This window comes from Mytilus galloprovincialis, chromosome 12 (assembly GCF_965363235.1).
Source record: "Mytilus galloprovincialis chromosome 12, xbMytGall1.hap1.1, whole genome shotgun sequence".
NCBI classification, from domain to species: domain Eukaryota; kingdom Metazoa; phylum Mollusca; class Bivalvia; order Mytilida; family Mytilidae; genus Mytilus; species Mytilus galloprovincialis.
In genome coordinates, this window is record NC_134849.1 from 15,122,652 (window position 1) to 15,144,155 (window position 21,504).

General features: G+C 34.9%; 2 protein-coding genes across 2 annotated transcripts; both read left to right on the plus strand.

Moving 5' to 3' along the window:
- The first annotated feature begins 132 nt into the window (after positions 1–132).
- On the plus strand, positions 133–5,112 carry LOC143055226 (uncharacterized). Its single transcript, XM_076228359.1, has 4 exons — positions 133–162; positions 1,090–1,432; positions 2,477–2,539; positions 3,503–5,112. Exons 1-4 carry the CDS (start codon positions 133–135, stop codon positions 4,009–4,011), a joined length of 945 nt encoding a protein of 314 aa, XP_076084474.1. The 3' UTR covers positions 4,012–5,112.
- Positions 5,113–7,891: 2,779 nt separating this feature from the next.
- On the plus strand, positions 7,892–20,640 carry LOC143055439 (uncharacterized). The gene is made up of 8 exons (XM_076228583.1): positions 7,892–8,042; positions 10,904–10,951; positions 13,125–13,240; positions 13,761–13,942; positions 15,126–15,153; positions 17,839–17,932; positions 19,007–19,087; positions 19,784–20,640. Exons 1-8 carry the CDS (start codon positions 7,997–7,999, stop codon positions 20,257–20,259), a joined length of 1,071 nt encoding a protein of 356 aa, XP_076084698.1. The 5' UTR covers positions 7,892–7,996; the 3' UTR covers positions 20,260–20,640.
- Positions 20,641–21,504: the final 864 nt, after the last annotated feature.

Sequence of the window (21,504 nt, forward strand, 5' to 3'; positions counted from 1 at the left end):
TTATCAAGATGCTTGATTTCTTGATTGACAACATATTTGTTACGTTCGGATGACGTGTTTTTCAACAGACTGTCGGCATTCTAATGGGAACAAACTGTGCCCCTCTACTTGCCGACTTGTTTCTTTATTATTATGAGGCTGACTTCGTGCAGGAACTTCTTAGTAAGAAAGATAACAAGTTAGCAATATCCTTTAACTCTACTTTCCGCTATATAGATGATGTTCTTTCACTAAATAATTCAAAATTTGGTGACTATGTGGAACGCATCTATCCAATCGAGCTAGACTAAGGATACCACAAATACAGTTACGTCGGCCTCATATCTTGACTTACATCTAGAAATGGACAATGAGGGTCGGTTGAAAACAAAACTTTACGACAAAAGAGATGCGTTCAGCTTTCCAATTGTGAACTTTCCATTTCGAAGTAGCAACATTCCATCAGCATCTGCATACGGGGTATATATATATATCTCCAAATTGATACAATATTCCGTGCTTGCATTTCCTATCATGATTTTCTTGATAGAGGGTTGCTGCTTACAAGGAATCTATTAAACCAAGAGTTCCAAATGGTGAAGTTGAAATCATCCCTTCGTATATTTTTCGGACGCCATTACGAGTTGGTTGACCGTTATGGAATATCCGTTTCACAAATGATATCAGATGTGTTCCTTATGTCGTAACTACAATCCCCTTCCCTTTCATGAATATAACCTACCGAATTATTATTATTACCGGATTTGTTATCACATAACCAACACGACGGGTGCCACATGTGGAGCAGGATCTGCTTACCCTTCCGGAGCACCTGAGATCACCCCTAGTTGTTTGGGTGGTTCGTGTTGTTTATTCTTTGGTTTTCTATGTTGTGTCATGTGTGCTGTTTATTGTTTGTCTTTTTTCATTTTTAGCCATGTTGTTGTCAGTTTGTTTTAGATTTATGAGTTTGACTATCACTTTGGGATCTTTTGTCTCTCTTTTACATCACATTAGGGAAAATACATCAATAATGAGTTTATTCAAATGATATATATATAGTTCAAAAGTTGCTTTTTCGCCTTTGACGTTGACCTTGAATTGTTGTAGCTGCCGTCTCCTCCTTCAAGACCAGAGCATCTTCACCATTCAATTAATAGACATCAGGTTAGACCAGAGCATCCTCACTATTCCGTTAATGAACATCAGGTTAGATCAGAGCATCCTCACCATTTAATTAATGGACATCAGGTTAGACCAGAGCATCCTCACCATTCAATTAATGGACATCAGGTTAGACCAGAGCATCCTCACCATTCAATTAATGGACATCAGGATAGACCAGAGCATCATCAACATCCAAGAAATGGTACCCAGGTTACACCAGAGATTGCTCCTGAATCAAGTAATGGTGACCAGGTTAACTTATACCCAACAGTTAATGTTGTACGATGTTAGTATGAATAACTTAATACTCTACATTAACTAAAAATAGAAGTATTTAAAAAATTGAAAGACCGTTCTCGTAATAAAAAAAAGTGCATGAATAGAAAATTTACATGACACATCCACAAAACAATGGTAAAAACATAATGAGCATGTTGGAGTTAGTAGAAGACTGCATGTACTCGTTCTCTAATAGCAAGCCATTTTTCCTGACTTACAGACATTAGCTTTTAATGACGACAAACGATTTATGATAATTAGATTACATAGTAGATTAGCAAGGACCTTGTATGTTGCAAACCTCAAACATCCCGATTCGACGATTCCAATCCCGAACAAGAGACGATGTAATCACAGAATTTAAATTGCCAAATCATTAACAAATAGCAACACAAAAATGATCCAAAGACAATGAAATAGGTTTCAACCACAATTTAAGTCATTTCTGATGTAACGTACAAGCTCCTTGAGAATCTACTCTGTATTAATTATCATAAATCGTTTACTGACAGTTACTGACATACCAGGTTATACCTCAATTAAGCTGATTGAAAGAATCCGTCTTCAAGTATTTATAAATGACTATCAGATCGATGTGACTTGTGGCGAAATAAAAATATATGTTAAACCATTTTACTTGTTTGGCTTGTTCTATAATGCTTCTTTTATAAGACCCATCGGTGATATTTGTCCGTTGTCTGTTCTTTGATCGGTTTTGTATCTCTTTGACAAATTCCCCTTTACCCTTCTCTGTTCCAAATTAGATTGTTTAACATAAGTGTATTATATAACAATTTACAAATCAAGTGTGTGCGTTTTGTTCTGTCTTACTGATTTTTTGTGAAGTTCCACTTTTGATTTTTATGAGAAACACTTCTTCTTTCAATTGTATAACTTTTTCCGTACAACAAATATGTATTTCTTTTCATTTCCGCCATCTTGTAACAAAAAAGCACTGTGTGCATATTTTTGAATAATGGCAACAGTAGTATATAAGTGTTCCGGGTTTTCAACGTTTTTTCAGTTTTGAATTAATCTATATAAATTTCAGACCAACCTGAATGTCAACATATAAACACTAGAGACAAAACAACCTTTTCAGGCATTCAAAGAGGTAAGGTAATATGTAAAAATAAAATATAGTAATATGAGATGGCATTTCAATAGCAAATAATAAGTGAATGTGTTACCTAAACGAGCTTCGACTCTTTTTTCTATTAACTATTGTTGTGATCCTGGTATTATAGATCAGTTGGTTTTAATGTTAAGTCCTAACTCATGATATATCACTGCTGGTATTGCTTCAATTAACATATTCTTTACTTCCATTACAATGTATTGCTCCAGAAAAGTTTCGTACCTTACACATGCCGTGTGTAGTATAACTACGGTGTATAACTCTAGAAATGTTTTGTGCCTTACACATGCCGTGTGTAGTATAACACCTTCTTTATTTCCATTACGATGTCTTGCTTCAGAAATGTTTCGTACCTTACACCTGCTGTGTGTAGTATAACCCCTTCTCTACTTACATAACGATGTATCGATCCAGAAATGTTTCGTACCTCACCATGTTGTTTGCAATATAACACATTCTTTATTTCCATTACGATGTATTGCTCCAGAAATGTTTCGTACCTTACCCATGCTGTGTGCAATATAACACTTTCTTTATTTCCATTACGATGTATTGCTCCAGAAATGTTTCGTAACTTGCCCATGCTGTGTTTAATAATACAGTATTTTGAGGCGTGGTTTAAAGTGTTTCTGGACACGAAACGTATATGGTTCATAACGATTTCTTGTGGGGAAAAGCACTAACAAAAAAACAGTAGATTGAATTAAATTGTTGCTGAAAACTATAAATATCAATACCAGATGGTAAAACAGAAAGATCCGAAAGAAAATTCTATTAAAAAACAAGGTTTTGTTTTATCTTTCTTCAAAGTTTAAAAAAGATCTGTTTTTCTAATGAGTTTGTCCATCAAAAGAAACTGAAGTATATCTTATTTATCAAAATAAAGTACTTACATGTGTACATCCTTTACATATGATGCTGTTTTATCATGTTCTGTAGGTGTTATCCTGGGAGGACCGTTAGGTTATGGTATTGATGGTTATGGGCCAGGTATTGGATGGGGTTGGGGATGGGGATGGGGACCAAATCCCTACGGTGGATTCTGGGAAAGTTGGAATGACGTTAGTGGCTGTGGAAGTGTGAACATTGATCGCATTGTCGGCGATTTGTGTCAAAAAAACAACAATTACGGCTATGATATAAATGATGTTGAGGATTTTGAAAGAGGAAACTTTAGTAACAATGGCGGTGATGGTTGTGGTGATGATGTTGATGGAAATGGTTTCTGTGATGAATGTTGTGGCGATGATTGCTGTTGGGATCATTGCTGTCAAGATAGTTGCTGCAAAGTGGGTTGCTGTGGAGAAGATTGCCGTGAACATGGTTGCTTTGGAACTGGTTGCTGTAAAATTGGCGATGGAGACGGCCGTCCTGGACATTGTGGTGCAGGTTGCGGGGGTTGTGGGGGTGGTGGTGGTTGTGGAGGTTGTGGAGGTTGTGGAGGTTAAGATTTTGTAGTAAGGGAACGGCATTTTAACTTCAAGGTTTTTATCTATAAAAAAAATCTGATCCCTAATTTGATTGAAAAAACTATTTCTGTTCAAATAGATGACCTAAAAATATTCTGAATCTAGATTTTTTTAATACCAATAAGTATTAAATTTTGAAAAACAAACCATTATTTCTGACTGAGACACAAAACATAAACCCCATTCTTTTTGAAGTTAGATAGTTGGTCCCTCAACATCGGGTTTGTTTTATTATATGATGATGTGATATTTTATCATTGTGATACATTTCAATTGAAAACAAAATAACTTTATGTATTTCATGTACTTGGTATATACTTTCGATATAAATTTTAACAGTAAATATTATGCAGGATCAATGTATTATTTTCCTTATATACTACGTTTCCTATCGCGTCTGATCTATTTGCCTGTTGTCAGTTTACAAATTGAATAAAATTCTGCATAAAAATTGCGTCACATCAAAATCAAAGCGAATGACTAATTTTATTTTAGCGCCTGAGAGATCTAAAAACTCATGTGATTTGTGTAACAATTAAATACGGGTCCTTTTTAGAGTATATGTTTGCTATTTAGGATTTCAATGCAATACCTATTTTATTTGTGATTGAATGTTATTTTACAAATGTTTTATATTGTCTTATTCTTGTATAGTATGTTAATTCCAAATACATATTTTTTTATTTCAATGTAATTATACACGTATAATTTACATATCTTTCATCATTTTATTAATGTTTTGTACAAACTGTTATTTGAATGTTCATAGCATAGGAAATGTAAGATACTCTTTACACAATGTTAATGTGTAATTGTCGTCTAATAAAATTGAGAATGGAAATGGGGAATGTGTCAAAGAGACAACAACCCGCCCATATAAAAAACAACAGCAGAGGGTCACCAACAGGTCTTCAATGTAGCGAGAAATTCCCGCACCCGGAGGCGTCCTTTAGCTGGCCCCTAAACAAATATATACTAGTCCAGTGATAATGAACGCCATACTAATTTCCAAATTGTACACAAGAAACTAAAATTAAAATAATACAAGACTAACAAAGGCCAGAGGCTCCTGACTTGGGACAGTCGCAAAAATGCGGCGGGGTTAAACATGTTTGTGATATCTCAACCCTCCCCCTATACCTCTAACCAATGTAGTAAAGTAAACGCTTAACAATACGCACATTAAAATTCAGTTCAAGAGAAATCCGAGTCTGATGTCAGAAGATGTAACCAAAGAAAATAAACAAAATGACAATAATACATAAATAACAACAGACTACTAGCAGTTAACTGACATGCCAGCTCCAGACTTCAACTAAACTGACTGAAAGATTATGATTTCATCATATGAACATCAGGCACAATCCTTCCCGTTAGGGGTTTAGTATCATACCATCATAACATATATGAGAAGAACATAACCCGTGTCATGCCAACAACTGTTTTTAGAATAAATGTGTTTAGTTCCGATGCAAAGACCTTATCAGTGACTCAATATTAACGCCAAAATATGCAATCTTTAATGACTTGACAACAGTATCGTAATTATATCCCTTCTTAATAAGTCTATTCATAGGTTTTGTAAGTTTCTGAGGTGAATACTGACACCTTTGTGCTTTAAAAAGAATATTACCATAAAAAATTGGATGTGAAATACCTGAACGTATTAGAAGTCTGCATGTTGAGCTATATTTACGAATGATGTCTTTATACCGATGATAAACTTTAGTAAATGTTTTGACTAGTTTGTGATATCGAAAACCCTGGTGTAATAATTTTTCAGTAATACATGAATTTCTCTCGTTAAAATCTAAAACATTGTTACATACACGAGCGAATCGTACAAGTTGAGATATATAAACACCGTAAGATGGTGACAAGGGAACGTCACCATCTAAAAACGGATAATTAACGATAGGAAATGAAAAATCATCCCTTTTATCATAAATTTTAGTATTCAGCTTTCCATTAGTGATATAGATATCAAGATCGAGAAAAGGGCAGTGGTCATTGTTAGTATTAGCTTTATTTAAAGTAAGTTCAACAGGATAAATTTCATTAATATACATACTGAAGTCGTCATTATTGAGAGCCAAAATATCATCCAAATATCTAAAAGTATTATTAAACTTACTTAAAGTCATGTGTTACTTTATAAAATGGTTACATATTTCTGAGTATTATTTTTTTTCATTGTTATTATGATCATGAGATTCAAAGGATATATAAGTATATGGATGCTTTATTACTATTTAAAAGTATGTTGGGGTGTTTGTTTTCGAGGGAGACATGAATTATGACAATGTTCACATGCGGTTGTGGTGTTTTAATAGGGTAGTGTGATGAATAACATAAATGGTACCAATAGGTATGCACAGATGTCCTATCAATGTCCTGTCAATGTCCTTTTAGTGATGCTCGATTCAAAGTATTTGAAAATACAAAGATGTTTAAAACGATGAAGAATGATAAACCGAAAACGACAACAAATTATAGTCAAAGTCGGGCAAGGAATCATAGCTTTAAATGAGGGAGAGATATATATACATTCCAGAATTCAAATAATTTCCGAAATTTTGTAACTTTGAATAACATTAAATCAAGTCAGTACATAGGAGGCATGTAATGTGAGTTACAAGGTATATATAAATTTATTTTCTTATCTTTTTATTTTCCCTTAACATCTGAAAATGGAGAAGAAACAAACAATTCACTTATCTATATATTCTATATACACATAAAATAGATCTTCTGGAATAAATTGCATATTCTTGTTCATTTTATAAGTATAAAAAAGAAGATGTGGTATGATTGCCAAGAGACAACTGTACACACGAGTCCAAAATGACACAGAAATTAACAACTATAGGTCACCGTACGGCCTTCAACAATGAGCAAAGCCCATACCGCATACTCAGCTATATTAAAGTCCCTGAAATGACAATGTAAAACAATTCAAACGAGAAAACTAACGGCCTAATTTATATAAAAAAGGTTCGTTTAAATTCTAATGTTCTATTACAACTTAGACTGAATACATCAACGACCGTGCAATGGAGAGGATCTATAGTCGTAACATTTATCTGCATGTGTTTATGTGTATGATCCTAGAAAAAAATGTAACTAAACAGTTTAAGCTTTGTATAGTTTTGTTTCTCGCATGTGTATATATATGTTAGCGGCAAATCAGGAGCCTCTGGCCTTTTTTTAGTCTTGTATTATTTTTAATTTTAGTTTCTTGTGTATAATTTGGAGTTTAGTACGACGTCCATTATCACTGAACTAGTTAAGATGTTTGTTTAGGGGCCAGCCGAAGGACGCCTCCGGGTGCGGGAGTTTCGCGCTGCATTGAAGACCTATGGGTGACCTTCTGCTGTTGTCTGTTCTATGGTAGGGTTGTTATCCCTTTGACACATTCTCCATTTCCATTCTCAATTTTAATAAGTGAAATAAGCATTAAGCTTAAATCCTAGGCAATAGGCTGACGCATAGGCAGCAGGTCTATTGCTACAATAGTGTTAGGCATTAATCTTAGATCCTGAAAAATGTGTCCAGGCTTAGATCCTGGAAAATGTGTCCAGGCATTCAATATGCCTAAAATGTAAATGAGGTTAAATATATTATCAAGATCAAATTAGAGTTATCTTTCGTAATACATTGACTGACTCGCTGCAAATTGTTTTTGTATGGTACAATTGAGAATTATACACCTAAATGTCACAGTGATGTGTGCGTTGAATAAGTGATGATGTCAACAACATATGATCATATAGTATAAGTCAGGTGAGAAACATGGGCTTGTTGAATCCGTTTGGTAAAAACCACATACATGTATATATGTGTGTGTTGAAACATTAACTTTACGACAATAATTCTATTTATAAATTCCGGTTTATAATATTTACAATATTGTATGTTAAATTTGACAATTACTTAACACAACGGATTTCCTAATCATATACAAATGGATTGTTTTCTTTGTCGTCGTCCAAAAATGATAAGAATTAAAAGTAAGTTTTTTAATAACTTAGTATAAGTTAGTCGATAACTCTTTATAATCAGATAAACATGAAACAATCTCTGTTAGAAAAAAAAATAACTTAGTTTAACTAAAATTAAAGTGCATCAACGATGTCAACATCATGAAAATATCACCGTTTTGTAAACTGCGTCATAAGTAAAGTGTTTGACAGATCGATCTGTGTAACAACTTACAAGGTTGATCTTATAAATGCATTGTTTCTGTTTTAAGATGTTGTATCGTGTGATTGATTGATTGATTGGTGTTTAAAGCCACTTCAGGACTATTGTGCTATTTTTTGGCGGTCAGTTATTATTTCAAGATGGCAAGAGTTTCCAGGGAGAACTATCGATAATCGGTACGAAAACGAGATAGCTGAAGTGTCCAGGAAGAACTATCGATAACCGGTACGAAAACGAGATAGCTGGAGTGTCCAGGAAGAACTATCCATAATCGGAACTAAAACGAGATAGCTTGAGTGTCCAGGGAGAACTATCCATAATCGGAACGAAAACGAGATAGCTGGAGTGTCCAGGGAGAACTATCGGTAATCGGAAAGAAAACGAGATGGATAGAGTGGTCAGGGAGAAATATCGATAATCGGTACGAAAACGAGATAGCTTGAGTGTCCAGGAAGAACTATCAATAATCGGTACGAAAATGAGATAACTAGAGTTTCCAGGGAGAACCATCCATAATCGTAACGAAAACGAGATACCTGGAGTGTCCAGGGAGAACTATCGAAAATCGGAACGAAAACGAGATGGCTAGAGTTTCCAGGGAAAACTATCGATAATCAGTGCTAAAACGAGATAGATGGAGTGTCCAGGAAGAACTATCGATAATCGGTACGAAAACGAGATAGCCGGCGTGTCCAGGGAGAACTATCAATAATCGGTACGAAATCTTACAATCCCAGTCAATATAGGTTACCGATGATCACACCTGCCATGTGTAGGATTCCAACGCACCCCTCATTGTTGACACGCAAGTGATACTCTAATTATAGTGGGACTACTAAGACTTCTCTGACACTGCGGGATTCTGCATCATATGAATGAGACAACTGTTCAATAAAGCCCATGGATAAAAATGTAGACAGATATGCAAATTCTGTGAGGCATTCAACCTGAACAAAACTCATATTATATAGTAGCTTAATTCAATTATTCAAGTTATTCAATTCTCTATCATAATCTTAATTCAGTTAAGATGATAGGAATAAGCTGGAATGAACGAGCATCGTAAGGGATTTGTTCCAGAAGAGAGGCAAAAGATACCAGAGGGACAGCTCATAGATAAAAAAAAAACTGACAACGCCATGGCTAAAAAATAAAAAGACAAACAGACAAATAATATTATACAAGACACAACATGGTTAAACTAAAGACTAAGCAACACGAACCCCACCAAAAACTAGGGATGATCTCAGGTTCACCTTTTCATAAACAAATACTGGTATACTGAAGGGAAAACAACTAAGTTTGCCGTTCGATTAGTGAGGGTTTAATTATAACCCACCATTTTCTTCGGAAATTACTTAACTAAGTTAGAAATATGACAGTTGTCCATTTGTTGAAATGGTAGATAAAGTCGTTTGATTGTGTCAGTTTGTATGGACTTTCTCTTTCTACTTTTTCCCAAAAAGGACAAGGTGTGTTTACAAAGAATGAAAAAAATATAGATCACATAAATCAATGTTAATAGTTATCAAAGGTACCAGGCTTAAAATTTGATATGCCAGAAGCGCGTTTCATTAACATTGTATATAAGACTCGTCAGTGACGCTCAGATCAAAATAGTTAGAAAGCCAAACAAGTATAAAGTTGAACAGCATCGATGACACAAAATTCCAATACATTGTGCCAAATACGGCTAAGGTAATCTATTCCTAGGATAAGAAAATATTTAGTATTTCGAATAATTCATACTTCTGAAAACAGTAAATTTATAAAATGACCATATCAATGATATAATCATATTCATGTCAACACCGAAGTGATAACTACTAGGCTGTAAATACCCTCGGGAACGAAACGTCCATCAGCAGTGGCATCGACTCAGTGGTGAAAATAGTTTTCAACCAATTGATAACTATTCGCTGCTTAGGATAGTCACATAAAGATTAAGATGGAGTTATGTGTAACCTATTAAACTCCAACCTCTGCTTTATCTGGAACCGTGATGTAAACACAACATATTAATTGGAACTAGCTTGTCTCCTCAGATTGGCACTTAGACCAAAAAACAAATACCAACAAAAAACACAGTGCAATTTTACAAGTTGCTATGCCGGCTCATCCGGTTTGCAACATCAATTTGGTAGGCAACTGTTTCCGATGTTTTATGGAATAAAAATTTAACACTTTACCTTGGGCGAGGTCATCTAATTTTGGTTCTAAACAGTTAGGTAATGTCCAGTGTCAAATATGTATTTTATGTATATTAAGGAAGACAAATGAACAATATGTCCAGTGGCAGGTTCTGCATAGTTGTAAGAAGTCCTATAAAAGGTAAAACGTTTTGGATCGACGCTGCAAGAACGGAATATTGCAGAAATGTTGCCTACATACAAGCTACGCATGTTTCTACTAATCCCTTAAAGAGTTTCTAACATTCTGAAAACGTCGATCTCGACTCACATGTGACATCAAATTTGACGTCATCAACTTGTTGACTAACGTACATCCAACAAAAGTCAAGGAGATGCCCCTTAAGAGTGTGTTCTGCTTTTGGCAGGCGAGGTCGACATAACATACCAACTAATGCGTTAGGTTTATATTTTTAACATTTCAACAATATTTGTTTAGATATTTTCCACATGTTAATCAATATGTATGTTGTTTATAGAACCAAACGCACGAGTGGTCAAAAAAGGTTACCTGAAGATTTATGAACGTATGTATCTTTGTGTAGTACGTATGTATCTTTGTGTATTACGTATGTATATTTGTGTAGTACATAAACAAAAGTGAAATTGTATGTAATATTGTTTAGCACGTATGAAACATAGTGTTGTACCTTTGTACCTTTGTGTAGTTTTAAAACATGTACATGTATGTGTGTGAATCAGTTAAAGAAGAGCAGAGGGTTCAACATTGAAATGAGATAATTAACTATCATAAGTCGAAACAAAGTACGATAAACAATGGCGAAACAAAACACGATTAGCACGTAAAGAAAACTTAATTTTGAGGAAGACAAATCCCTACAAAAACTGGGGCTTAACTCAGCTAGTGCTTCGAAAGGGTGATCAGTTCATTGAACAATTTTTATAAAGTGAAAATGAGTGAAATTGATTGAAAAAGATTGAAAAAGAAAATACGTTTGTTTAAAAAGAAATGCGTTCACATAAATCTTTCGGTGAACTTTTAAATGCAGTGATAGTTATCGCGTTTTCCCTAATTTTTGCTCTGACTTCTTCCCATGAAATCGTCTATTTTCAAAAATGCGTCACAAAGTAAGTTTATATTTCTGAATCTGTTATAAAGCGAGAAATGATCTACCTTCCTGGTGGTCAAAACCACAATGGAAAAACTTTGCAACAAATTATTTCAAAATAAATACACACAATATATTTTATTATTTGACCGAGAGTTCTGTTCAATGAAAATTTATACACTACACACAAACTGTAAATGTTGACGTATCTAAATGTTTAGCTGTTTACAAGCAAAGCATAGCTCCAAATAACGTTGGGCTCAAATGTTTCGGTAGGGTCTGCAAGAGATACTCTTTTTGTTACCCGTTCGGAATTAGGGTAATTAGTCTCTATGCATCGATCATTGAGTGGCTAAAGAAACAATACCAACATAACCGTAAACTTCATTGATGACCACACGAAACGCGATTCTGACGTACAAAACGTTATTCTTTTATCTATGCTGAGTTTATTCCTTCAAAAAGAGCAAGGTTCTTTTGATTTTCTACGCGATGACAAAAACAATTTTCATCAACGAATTCATATTCTTTTGAAAACTCTTTGCGTTCTGTATTAGCTATAGGTAACACACCACTAAACATAGTTTGATAGGCTATTATTAGTTAGGCAAAGAGATTTGGGAAAGCATGTATTATGAGATCACCCCTAGTTTTTTGGTGGGGTGCGTGTTGTTTATTCTTTAGTTTTCTATGTTGTGTCGTGTGTGCTGTTGTTTGTTTGTCTTTTTCGTTTTTAGCCATGGCGTTGTCAGTTTGTTTTAAATTTATGAGTTTGACTGTCCCTTTGGTATCTTTCGTCCCTCTTTTTTGAAGTTATGAAAATTAAGATAAATTGGGAAAACACTATTAGAAAGAAAATAACGACATAATGGTATATGTCGGAAAATGCATTGCTCTAAAACAGAATTATCCTTGTTTTAATAGTTATCAAAGGTCCCAGGCTTATAATTTTATACGATCTCGAGGATGAAACGTTCACCAGCAGTGGCATCGACCCAGTGGTGTAAATAGTTATGAAAGGTCTACATAATAATCATCGGTGATGCTCAGATTCAAAAAGTTTGAAAGCCAAAACAAGTACAAAGTTAAAGATCATGGAGGACCAGAAATTCCAAAACGTTGTGCCAATTACAGCTAACTAAATGTAATCTATGCCTGGGATAAGAACATCCTTATTATTTCGAATAATTCATACTTTTCCAAACAGTAAATTCATAAATATGACCATATACTTGATATTCATGTCAACACCGAAGTGCTGACTACTGGGCTGGTGATACCCTTGGGTACGAAACGTCCAACAGCAGTGGCATCGACCAAGTGGTGTAAATTCTAATCAATGGTACCAGGCCTATTTTATGTACTTGTATATGAAATGCACACGCAACTCTCGATATGCTGTTGAGAGATGTTGTCATTTAAGCTTAGTTGTCTTTTATTTTATTTATAGGGAGCATATAATTATACATGTTATGAATAAAACTACTAATAAATTTTTAATATTTTCTCCCTTCAAACTTACTTTTAAGTCTTTATTTGCATTAGAAGTAGATGTGGATGCTATAGACGAAATTCCAGATTATTTCCTGATATTCATTGCTCTGAATCCCCTTTTTGTATTATTTTAAAGGAGGGTGTTTATATGATGGATGGAACTCGCGATTCTTTGTGTTATTTGAGGACAGTAGTTTATTATGGTATGAAAACCAAAATAGTTACCATCACAATGGAGGCATCAAATTAAAGGTAAATCTAGAAACAGGCAATTGCTTAATCTTGCTTTTCGGTAAAAAAATAATTGATTTACAACATGTAGTATATATCTGTAATTGATGATGCATGACAACATTTCACGTGCATTCAAGTGAAATTCCGTCTTGTAATGTTAAACCACGTCTCATGTATATTGCTATCAAAACAAGAAGTTGACATGTACACAGTTTAAGCCTGACTGACAGTGGTGCAACCAACAAGACATCTACATTTGTACTTTGAACATGCAAATATACAAGATGGCACATTTTATTTGAAAAGCATGGTCAAATGCAAGGTCAATTTTTTTTTTTATGTTTCGCTTTTAGTCATAATACTGACCATTGATTGTCCATTCTTTTTATATTTGGTGATAATAACAGTATGTTATGGCGTTTAATAAATTACTAAAAATATGCACTTTTTGTTGAGATTTCTTATCTTATCAAATTAAGTACTTCTAAAATAGTTGGAGGAATATATTTATTTATCTAACTATTTCTCTCCATTCTAGATGGTTGCTAATTTTATGGCGGTTGGCCCAATGTGCCTTCATACAAGTAAACTCCCAAAACTTCCGAACGGTAAACAGGTAGTTCATCTCATGGGAATACCAAATATATTCAAGAGGGGAACCAGAAAAGAAAACATTAATATGAACTGGATTTTATTTGATGGAGGTGATGAAGATATGAAGTGAGTGTATGAATCTTTGTCGTATCCTAAGGGAGCTACCATTTGATTTTTAGGGGGGGGGGGGGGGGGGGGCTAGGATGAAATTTGAAAAAATAGGCAGGACATGAGTTTTGAGTTAAAAAAAAAGGCAGGATGAGCATCTTGGCAAAAAAAAAAGGCAGGATGACAATTTGGGTAAAAAAAGTCAGGATAAACTAGTAAAAAAAAAGGCAGGATCGAATAGAGTAAAAAATAAAAAGGCAGGACAGAGATTACAACTAAAAAAAAGCAGGACAAAATTTTTCATCCTAGCCCCCCCCCCCCCCCCCCCCATAAAAATCAAATGGTAGCTCCCTAAGGGGCGGATCCAGCAATTTTCATAAGTGGGGGCACTGATTGCCGAAAAGGGGGCCCGCTCCGGTCATGCTTCAGTCATTCCCTGTATAATTAACACAATTTTCCCAGAAAAGGGGGGTGGGGGCTGGACACCATCCCCCTCTTAATCCGCCAAAGTGGGATGTATTGTGACATATAATATCTAGAATGTTGATACAAATGAAGACATTCTACGATTAATAAAAAAAAATGTGAATGACATATGTTTAGGACAACACACACAGGATTCTACTATAAGCAATTGTTTGTTAAAAATATGAAGCTCTAAATGAATCGAAACAATTTTATTTATACTACGTAAAAAGTAAAATCACAAAAATACTGAACTACAATTAATAATAATAATAATTATTATATTGTTGGAAGCAACTCAAAGTAATATAATGAGAAGCGGTTCTCGGATTTTGAAAATTCGGAAGTTGTTCTTGCAAAGAGCAATATCAGTCTTTCCGGATTTCCTAATTATTTACTGTGGTCCTACGTGTCGATTTGCAAACGGTTAAAACCATAGTATTATACATGTACATTATTAGAAACTTTTCTAGAATGAGTTCGACCGGCTTTCTGCAATAATTAAAGAATTTTGTACCAATCAAAATTGTCGTTTGAGTTGCTGCACGGGTGAAGGTGTATAATTCAAAAGCCCACTAGTCTATGATGTAACTGAGTGTGCTGCAGATGGCATGAAACACAATCGATCAATCGACCAACCAAATGCTTGACAATGATACATCTATATTATTTATGTGTAAATATTTAGAATTTGACAGTATTTGCTCAAGTCTCTGACCGTTATATTTACTTACAGGGCGTGGTTAGAAGCTATTAAAGTAACTGTAAGTAACAATATATTTTCTCTGAAGTTTGAAATATCAACATTTATATTCGATTTTATAAACGAGATTTTTAATCACGAGTATTTAAACAAAATTTGAATAAGCATAATCAATTGCATCTGGATTACATTAATATAATCACGCTGTTCGGTTTGTGCTTTGGACGTTTAAGAATTGTGCATACCATATTTCAAATTATTATTGTACATATTTGTTAATACTCATTTTGTGTTCGTGTCGTATTTCGTATGTTGTTGCTAGTGGGTTTTTTGTGATTTTTTTGGGAAGGGGAAGGGTTTTTTTTTTTAATCTTCCAAGACTTAACTTGAAAAAGGTTTGAACATAATTTTGATATCTATATATAAAGTAAAATCACAAAACTACTGAACTTAGGGGACAATCAATTCGGAAAGTCTATAATCCTTAGCAAAATCAAATAACAAAACGCATCAAAAACGAAAGGACAAGAACTGTCATATAAAGACAACTTTGGATGATGTTTTCTGGTAATTTCTGTCAAACATTTACAGCAGTTTCTCTTTGGTCACATACAGTATCGCATTCGTCGACGATACAAGGAAACTATAGGCTCTAAAGAGCCTGTGTCGCTCACCTTGGTCTATGTAAATATTAAACAAAGGAAGCAGATGGATTCATGACAAAATTGTATTTGGTGATGGTGATGTGTTTGTACGTCTTACTTTACTGAACATTCTTGCTGCTTACAGTTATCTCTATCTATAATGAACTTGGCCCAGTAGTTTCAGTGGAAAATGTTAGTAAAAATTTACAAATTTTATAAAAATTGTTAAAAATTGACTATAAAGGACAATAACTCCTTAGGGGGTCAATTGACCTTTTCAGTCATGTTGACTTATTTGTAAATCTTACTTTGCTGTACATTATTGCTGTTTAAAGTTTATCTCTATCTATAATAATATTCAAGGTAATAACCCAAAACAGTAAAATTTCCTTAAAATTACCAATTTAGGGGCAGCAACCCAACAACGGGTTGTCCGATTCATCTGAAAATTTCAGGGCAGATATATTTTGACCTGTTAACAATTTTACCCTAGTGCTCTAAATGCTTTGGTTTTTGAGTTATAAGCCAAAAACTGCATTTTACCCCTATGTTCTATTTTTAGCCATGGCGGCCATCTTGGTTGGTTGGCCGGGTCACCGGACACATTTTTTAAATTAGATACCCCAATGATGATTGTGGCCAAGTTTGGTATAATTTGGCCCAGTAGTTTCAGAGGAGAAGATTTTTGTAAAAGTTAACGACGACGGACGACGGACGACGACGGGCAACAGACGACGGACGCAAAGTGATGGGAAAAGCTCACTTGGCCCTGTGGGCCAGGTGAGCTAAAAAAGGAAGATATCATTACAAAATCAGCCAAGACTATGTATGTGCACGCTATCGACGTACATTACAAAATCAGCCAAGACTAGGTATGTGCACGCTATCGACGTACATTACAAAATCAGCCAAGACTAGGTATGTGCACGCTATCGACGTACATTACAAAATCAGCCAAGACTCGGTATGTGCACGCTATCGACGTACATTAAAAAATCAGCCAAGACTCGGTATGTGCACGCTATCGACGTACATTACAAAATCAGCCAAGACTAGGTATGTGCACGCTATCGACGTACATTACAAAATCAGCCAAGACTAGGTATGTGCATGTTATCGACGTACATTACAAAATCAGCCAAGACTAGGTATGTACACGTTATCGACGTACATTACAAAACCAGCCAAGACTAGGTATGTGCACGCTATCGACGTACATTACAAAATCAGCCAAGACTAGGTATGTGCACGCTATCGACGTATATAATCAGCCAAGACTAGGTATGTGCACGCTATCGACGTCATTACAAAATCAGCCAAGACTAGGTATGTGCACGGTATCGACGTACATACATTATCATTACAAAATCAGCCAAGACTAGGTATGTGCACGGTATCGACGTACATACATTATCATTACAAAAATCAGCCAAGACTAGGTATGTGCACGCTGTCGACGTACATACATTATCATTACAAAATCAGCCAAGACTAGGTATGTGCACGCTATCGACGTACATACATTATCACTACAAAATCAGCCAAGACTAGGTATGTGCACGGTATCGACGTACATACATTATCATTACAAAATCAGCCAAGACTAGGTATGCGCACGGTATCGACGTACATACATTATCATTACAAAATCAGCCAAGACTAGGTATGTGCACGGTATCGACGTACATACATTATCATTACAAAATCAGCCAAGACTAGGTATGCGCACGGTATCGACGTACATACATTATCATTACAAAATCAGCCAAGACTAGGTATGTGCACGCTATCGACGTACATACATTATCATTACAAAATCAGCCAAGACTAGGTATGTGCACGCTATCGACGTACATAAACTGCCTTTCCATAAAATCAAAAGACGAAAACCAATTAAAAATCATTTATCAAGTCTTACAATTATTTCAGTTGTAAAATTCTTTTCAAATCACAGACACAATTTCAGTCGAACGTGTAAGTTCTGCATAAAACGTACCGACAGCTGACAAACACAAATCTTGCAGGAAAGATTCAAAAAAGATTTGGACACTTTGAGTGAGAGGCACAAATATATGACGTTTAATTTACTTTTTTCTCTGTAGCTTCCTCCGCCTCCTCCTAGACCGGCTCGTCCTTATCCCCCTAACAACAATGTACAACCAACTGCACCAACTCCACCCTACAATGTCACGAATTGTAAGTATGACAAACGATAGCAGGTACATCTTGATGTCGAATGGAGAATGGAAAAGGGGAATGTGTCACACAACAACACAACCGAAGAGCACAAAAACAGCCAAAAACCACCGATGCCGATTGGTTTTGAACACAGTGAAAAAAATCATGTATCCGGAAAATTTAAAATAGTGTGTACAGTCATACATTATTTCGTTTATTAATTTACTCTTCAATTACATTTACTCTATTAAGTATTCGCTACTTTAGAATAGGAAGCTTGCATTCAGGTAATATTCCTGCATTTCTATAAATATATAGAGCTACTAAATACGTCAAAAAATACATAAAAGATCCAAGCAGACGTTCTTCTTTGAAACTTTTTTGTATACAAGAAGGTCTGATGTATACAAGAAGATGTGGATGGGGTTTACAGAATAAAGAATAATAGCAAGAAAAATACGAAGGGAGAACATTAATCAAAAAAAAAAAACAGGGATGCAAAGAAAAAAGAATAATGAGGGAAAATAAAAGAATTATTAGCTATTTTGATATTGGCAACAGAGAGGAATGATGTACAGAATAAAATTATTTAATTACCGAAAAATGTAATTGTAAAATCAATTTCAAGAGAAATTTATAGAATTATAGAATAAGCGTTATTATGAAAGATAAAGAAAAATGTCCTAAGATTTAAAGGACTACTTATAACTGTTATGAGGGTATGAATGGGAAGTAATTATACGTTGATGAAAAATAAAACTTGTTTTTAAATGTTCTGTTGGAGTTATCTCTCTTCGTTGTTATATCCACATCATACCATAGACAAAGCATGGTGCTGTTAAGTCAAATACAATGACTATTATTTCTTCTTTGTCTAAAAAAAGCTTCTTAATAAATTCAAACAACGTCTAACTTTTCAGCTGTTTATACAATGAACTCCATTTTTTTCAAATAATCTCAAACTTTTTAGTTGCATATATCAAACACTATTTTTTTTCAGACCATCCTCCAAATGAGACCTTCCCTCTTATTGAAAAAGTTCTTACTTTTTAGCTGCATATATCAAACACTAATATTTTTGTGTTGTTTCAGACCATCCTCCAAATGAGGCCGCCCCTCTGATTGTACACACACATAATACATACGGTGGTGGTGATTCAAGCTTGGCCACAGGTAACATAACATTGGTGGCATAAGATTCTGATATGTAGTGATGATCATGAAATTATTTATGGAGAACTGTCAGAACTGTCACTTTATTCCGACGAGAATGATTTACATATATACCCTCATAATGATTTCCAAGCATTGAAGACTGGAGAAAACGATCAAATAAAAAATGAAACATAAATCCAACCCTCGACATGAAATATGTATACTGTAGATCACTACTATTCGTGTTCTTTAATACTGATTGTGTTTTTTTAAATATACATGCTAGCTATACCCTATTGTAAAAACTATTTTTATATGCATTTGGTATCCTTACACAAATAGTTCGAAGAAATATGGAGGTAAATTACAGTCTTCAAAAATAATCAGGTTTCAATTAATATATTCAAGTCCTAAAAGTTTTAACGAGTTATGCTTTTAACAAAAACTATCGGAAACCGCTGACTTACAAAATTCTCCAAAGTAAAATTATTCCGGCATTACAATAGACAGCCGCTTACATGTACGAAGTTTCCTACTTTGGATATGTGTTTCTGTCTAGAATTCAGCACAGCATTTTTATAAAGATGACTTCTTTAAATATACGATTACGACTAAAACTTTTACGGTTTGCTCACGTATATCAGTATCCAGGTAATAATGATACCTCCTCTCCTTATATTTGTTTACTAATATAGCGTAGTGTTTAATTTTCAGGAATGCTTGTTGGAGCTGCAATAGGATATGGCCTTGGTGGTTTTGGACCAGGTATGGGGTGGGACTGGGGTTGGGGATGGGGACCAAATCCCTACAGTGGTTACTGGGGAGGTTGGGATGAAGGTGGCACCGTTGATATAGATTACGCTGACTATGACTTCGGTGACAACATGGATTATGGGTATGCTGACAGTGATATTGGTGAATTTGAAGATGGTGATTTTGGTGGTGACGACGGTGGTTTTTATGGTGGTGATGGTGAGGGCTATACTAATGACTATGGCGGTGGTTACAACGATAGTTTTACTGGTGCGGATGGTGGAGGATATGACGGTGATTATGGCGGTGGTGACGGCAGTGGTTTCGCCGGTAATGAAGATGGCGGTTATGCTGATAACTATGCTGGAGGTGATGACGGTGGTGGTGATTATGGAGGGGATGGCGGTGGATGCGGAGGAGGATGCGGGGGAGATTAGACTGCTAGATCTTAGTTATACATGCGGATCTCTGCGATAATATTTAAACTTTCATTGTGTACTCCTAAGTCAGATGACTACCTCTAACGTCTATCTTATTGCTTAAAGATTAAGAGATGTCCAATGTGCTTATCTAGTCACTATAAGAATGCTTTACTTTGTATGCTTATTTTCTTGTATAAAATGTTGTTCCTTGTTTAAATTATAGTCTGTTAAAAGTTAACTAAACAAGAAATTAAGAGAAACGGTTTGTCAACCTTATTTTAATACAAAGTGTGAAGTTCTTTTTTTATAAATGTATATTCATTATTCATGATATTTATTTATAAATTTCTATAGAATCCTAAATCATGAATTTTATATAAATATTTCAAAACTCGATTCATTTTTCTACATAAATAAGGCCGTTAGTTTTCTCGTTTGAATTGTTTTACATTGTCTTATCGGGGCCTTTTATAGCTCACTATGCGGTATGGGCTTTGCTCATTGTTGAAGGCTGTACGGTGACCTATAGTTGTTAATGTCTGTGTCATTTTGGTCTTTTGTGGATAGTTGTCTCATTGGCAATCAAACCCCATCTTCTTTTTTATAAGAAGCTATCTCAGTCTAAACCAAACAAAATGTGTATAATATATGGTTTAGAAGCAGTATCAGAGAAATTTTATGTAAATGTTCCATTCTAATTCAACATCGTTTGTAACGTTCATTTTGATTGGAGTTATAACGGTCACTACTTTTCAAGACATCAACACACAATTGATGTTATAAAAATATACGCGCAAGCGCGAGCGACCTATGACAGATTTTAAATGTTTGATTTAACGATGGTTTCTGTAATTTCATTAGAATGGAGATATTGTCTTTTAAACACAGAGGTCTTCAATTGGTGCCGTCGGAGCTTAACATACAATACAGTTATCACCTAAATGGTGTCCTCAGTGGACAACAGATAAAAACCACAAAAGGGCTATATGGAAAATAAAGATCCTCAAACGGGAGAATAATCCAAGTTAAATGGGGCAATATGCGTAATTGTTTCTCCATAGGCGTTAATGGTAAACTTTTCTTCTGTAGCTCAGCCCATATCGTAAACTTGTATATGTATGATGACTTGTTTCGAAGCTGAGACATTTTTAAATATGTGGTTAAATTTTCGGGGTACGAAGTGTGATTCATTTTTCCGTAAATTAGCACACCCCGAAAATCATTTCGTGATGCGGCTCTTCATGGTAAAGGTCCCTTCTT

Excerpts from the sequence above, each read along its gene's own strand:
- LOC143055226 (XM_076228359.1), top strand. The coding sequence starts at position 133 with ATGAGGCTGACTTCGTGCAGGAACTTCTTA. Across the intron at positions 1,433-2,476 it reads AACAGTTAATGTTGTACGAT|ACCAACCTGAATGTCAACAT; the intron begins GTTAGTATGAAT and ends TATAAATTTCAG. Across the intron at positions 2,540-3,502 it reads CTTTTCAGGCATTCAAAGAG|GTGTTATCCTGGGAGGACCG; the intron begins GTAAGGTAATAT and ends CATGTTCTGTAG.
- LOC143055439 (XM_076228583.1), top strand. The coding sequence starts at position 7,997 with ATGGATTGTTTTCTTTGTCGTCGTCCAAAAATGATAAGAATTAAAA. Across the intron at positions 13,943-15,125 it reads GGAGGTGATGAAGATATGAA|GGCGTGGTTAGAAGCTATTA; the intron begins GTGAGTGTATGA and ends ATTTACTTACAG. Across the intron at positions 17,933-19,006 it reads ACCCTACAATGTCACGAATT|ACCATCCTCCAAATGAGGCC; the intron begins GTAAGTATGACA and ends GTGTTGTTTCAG.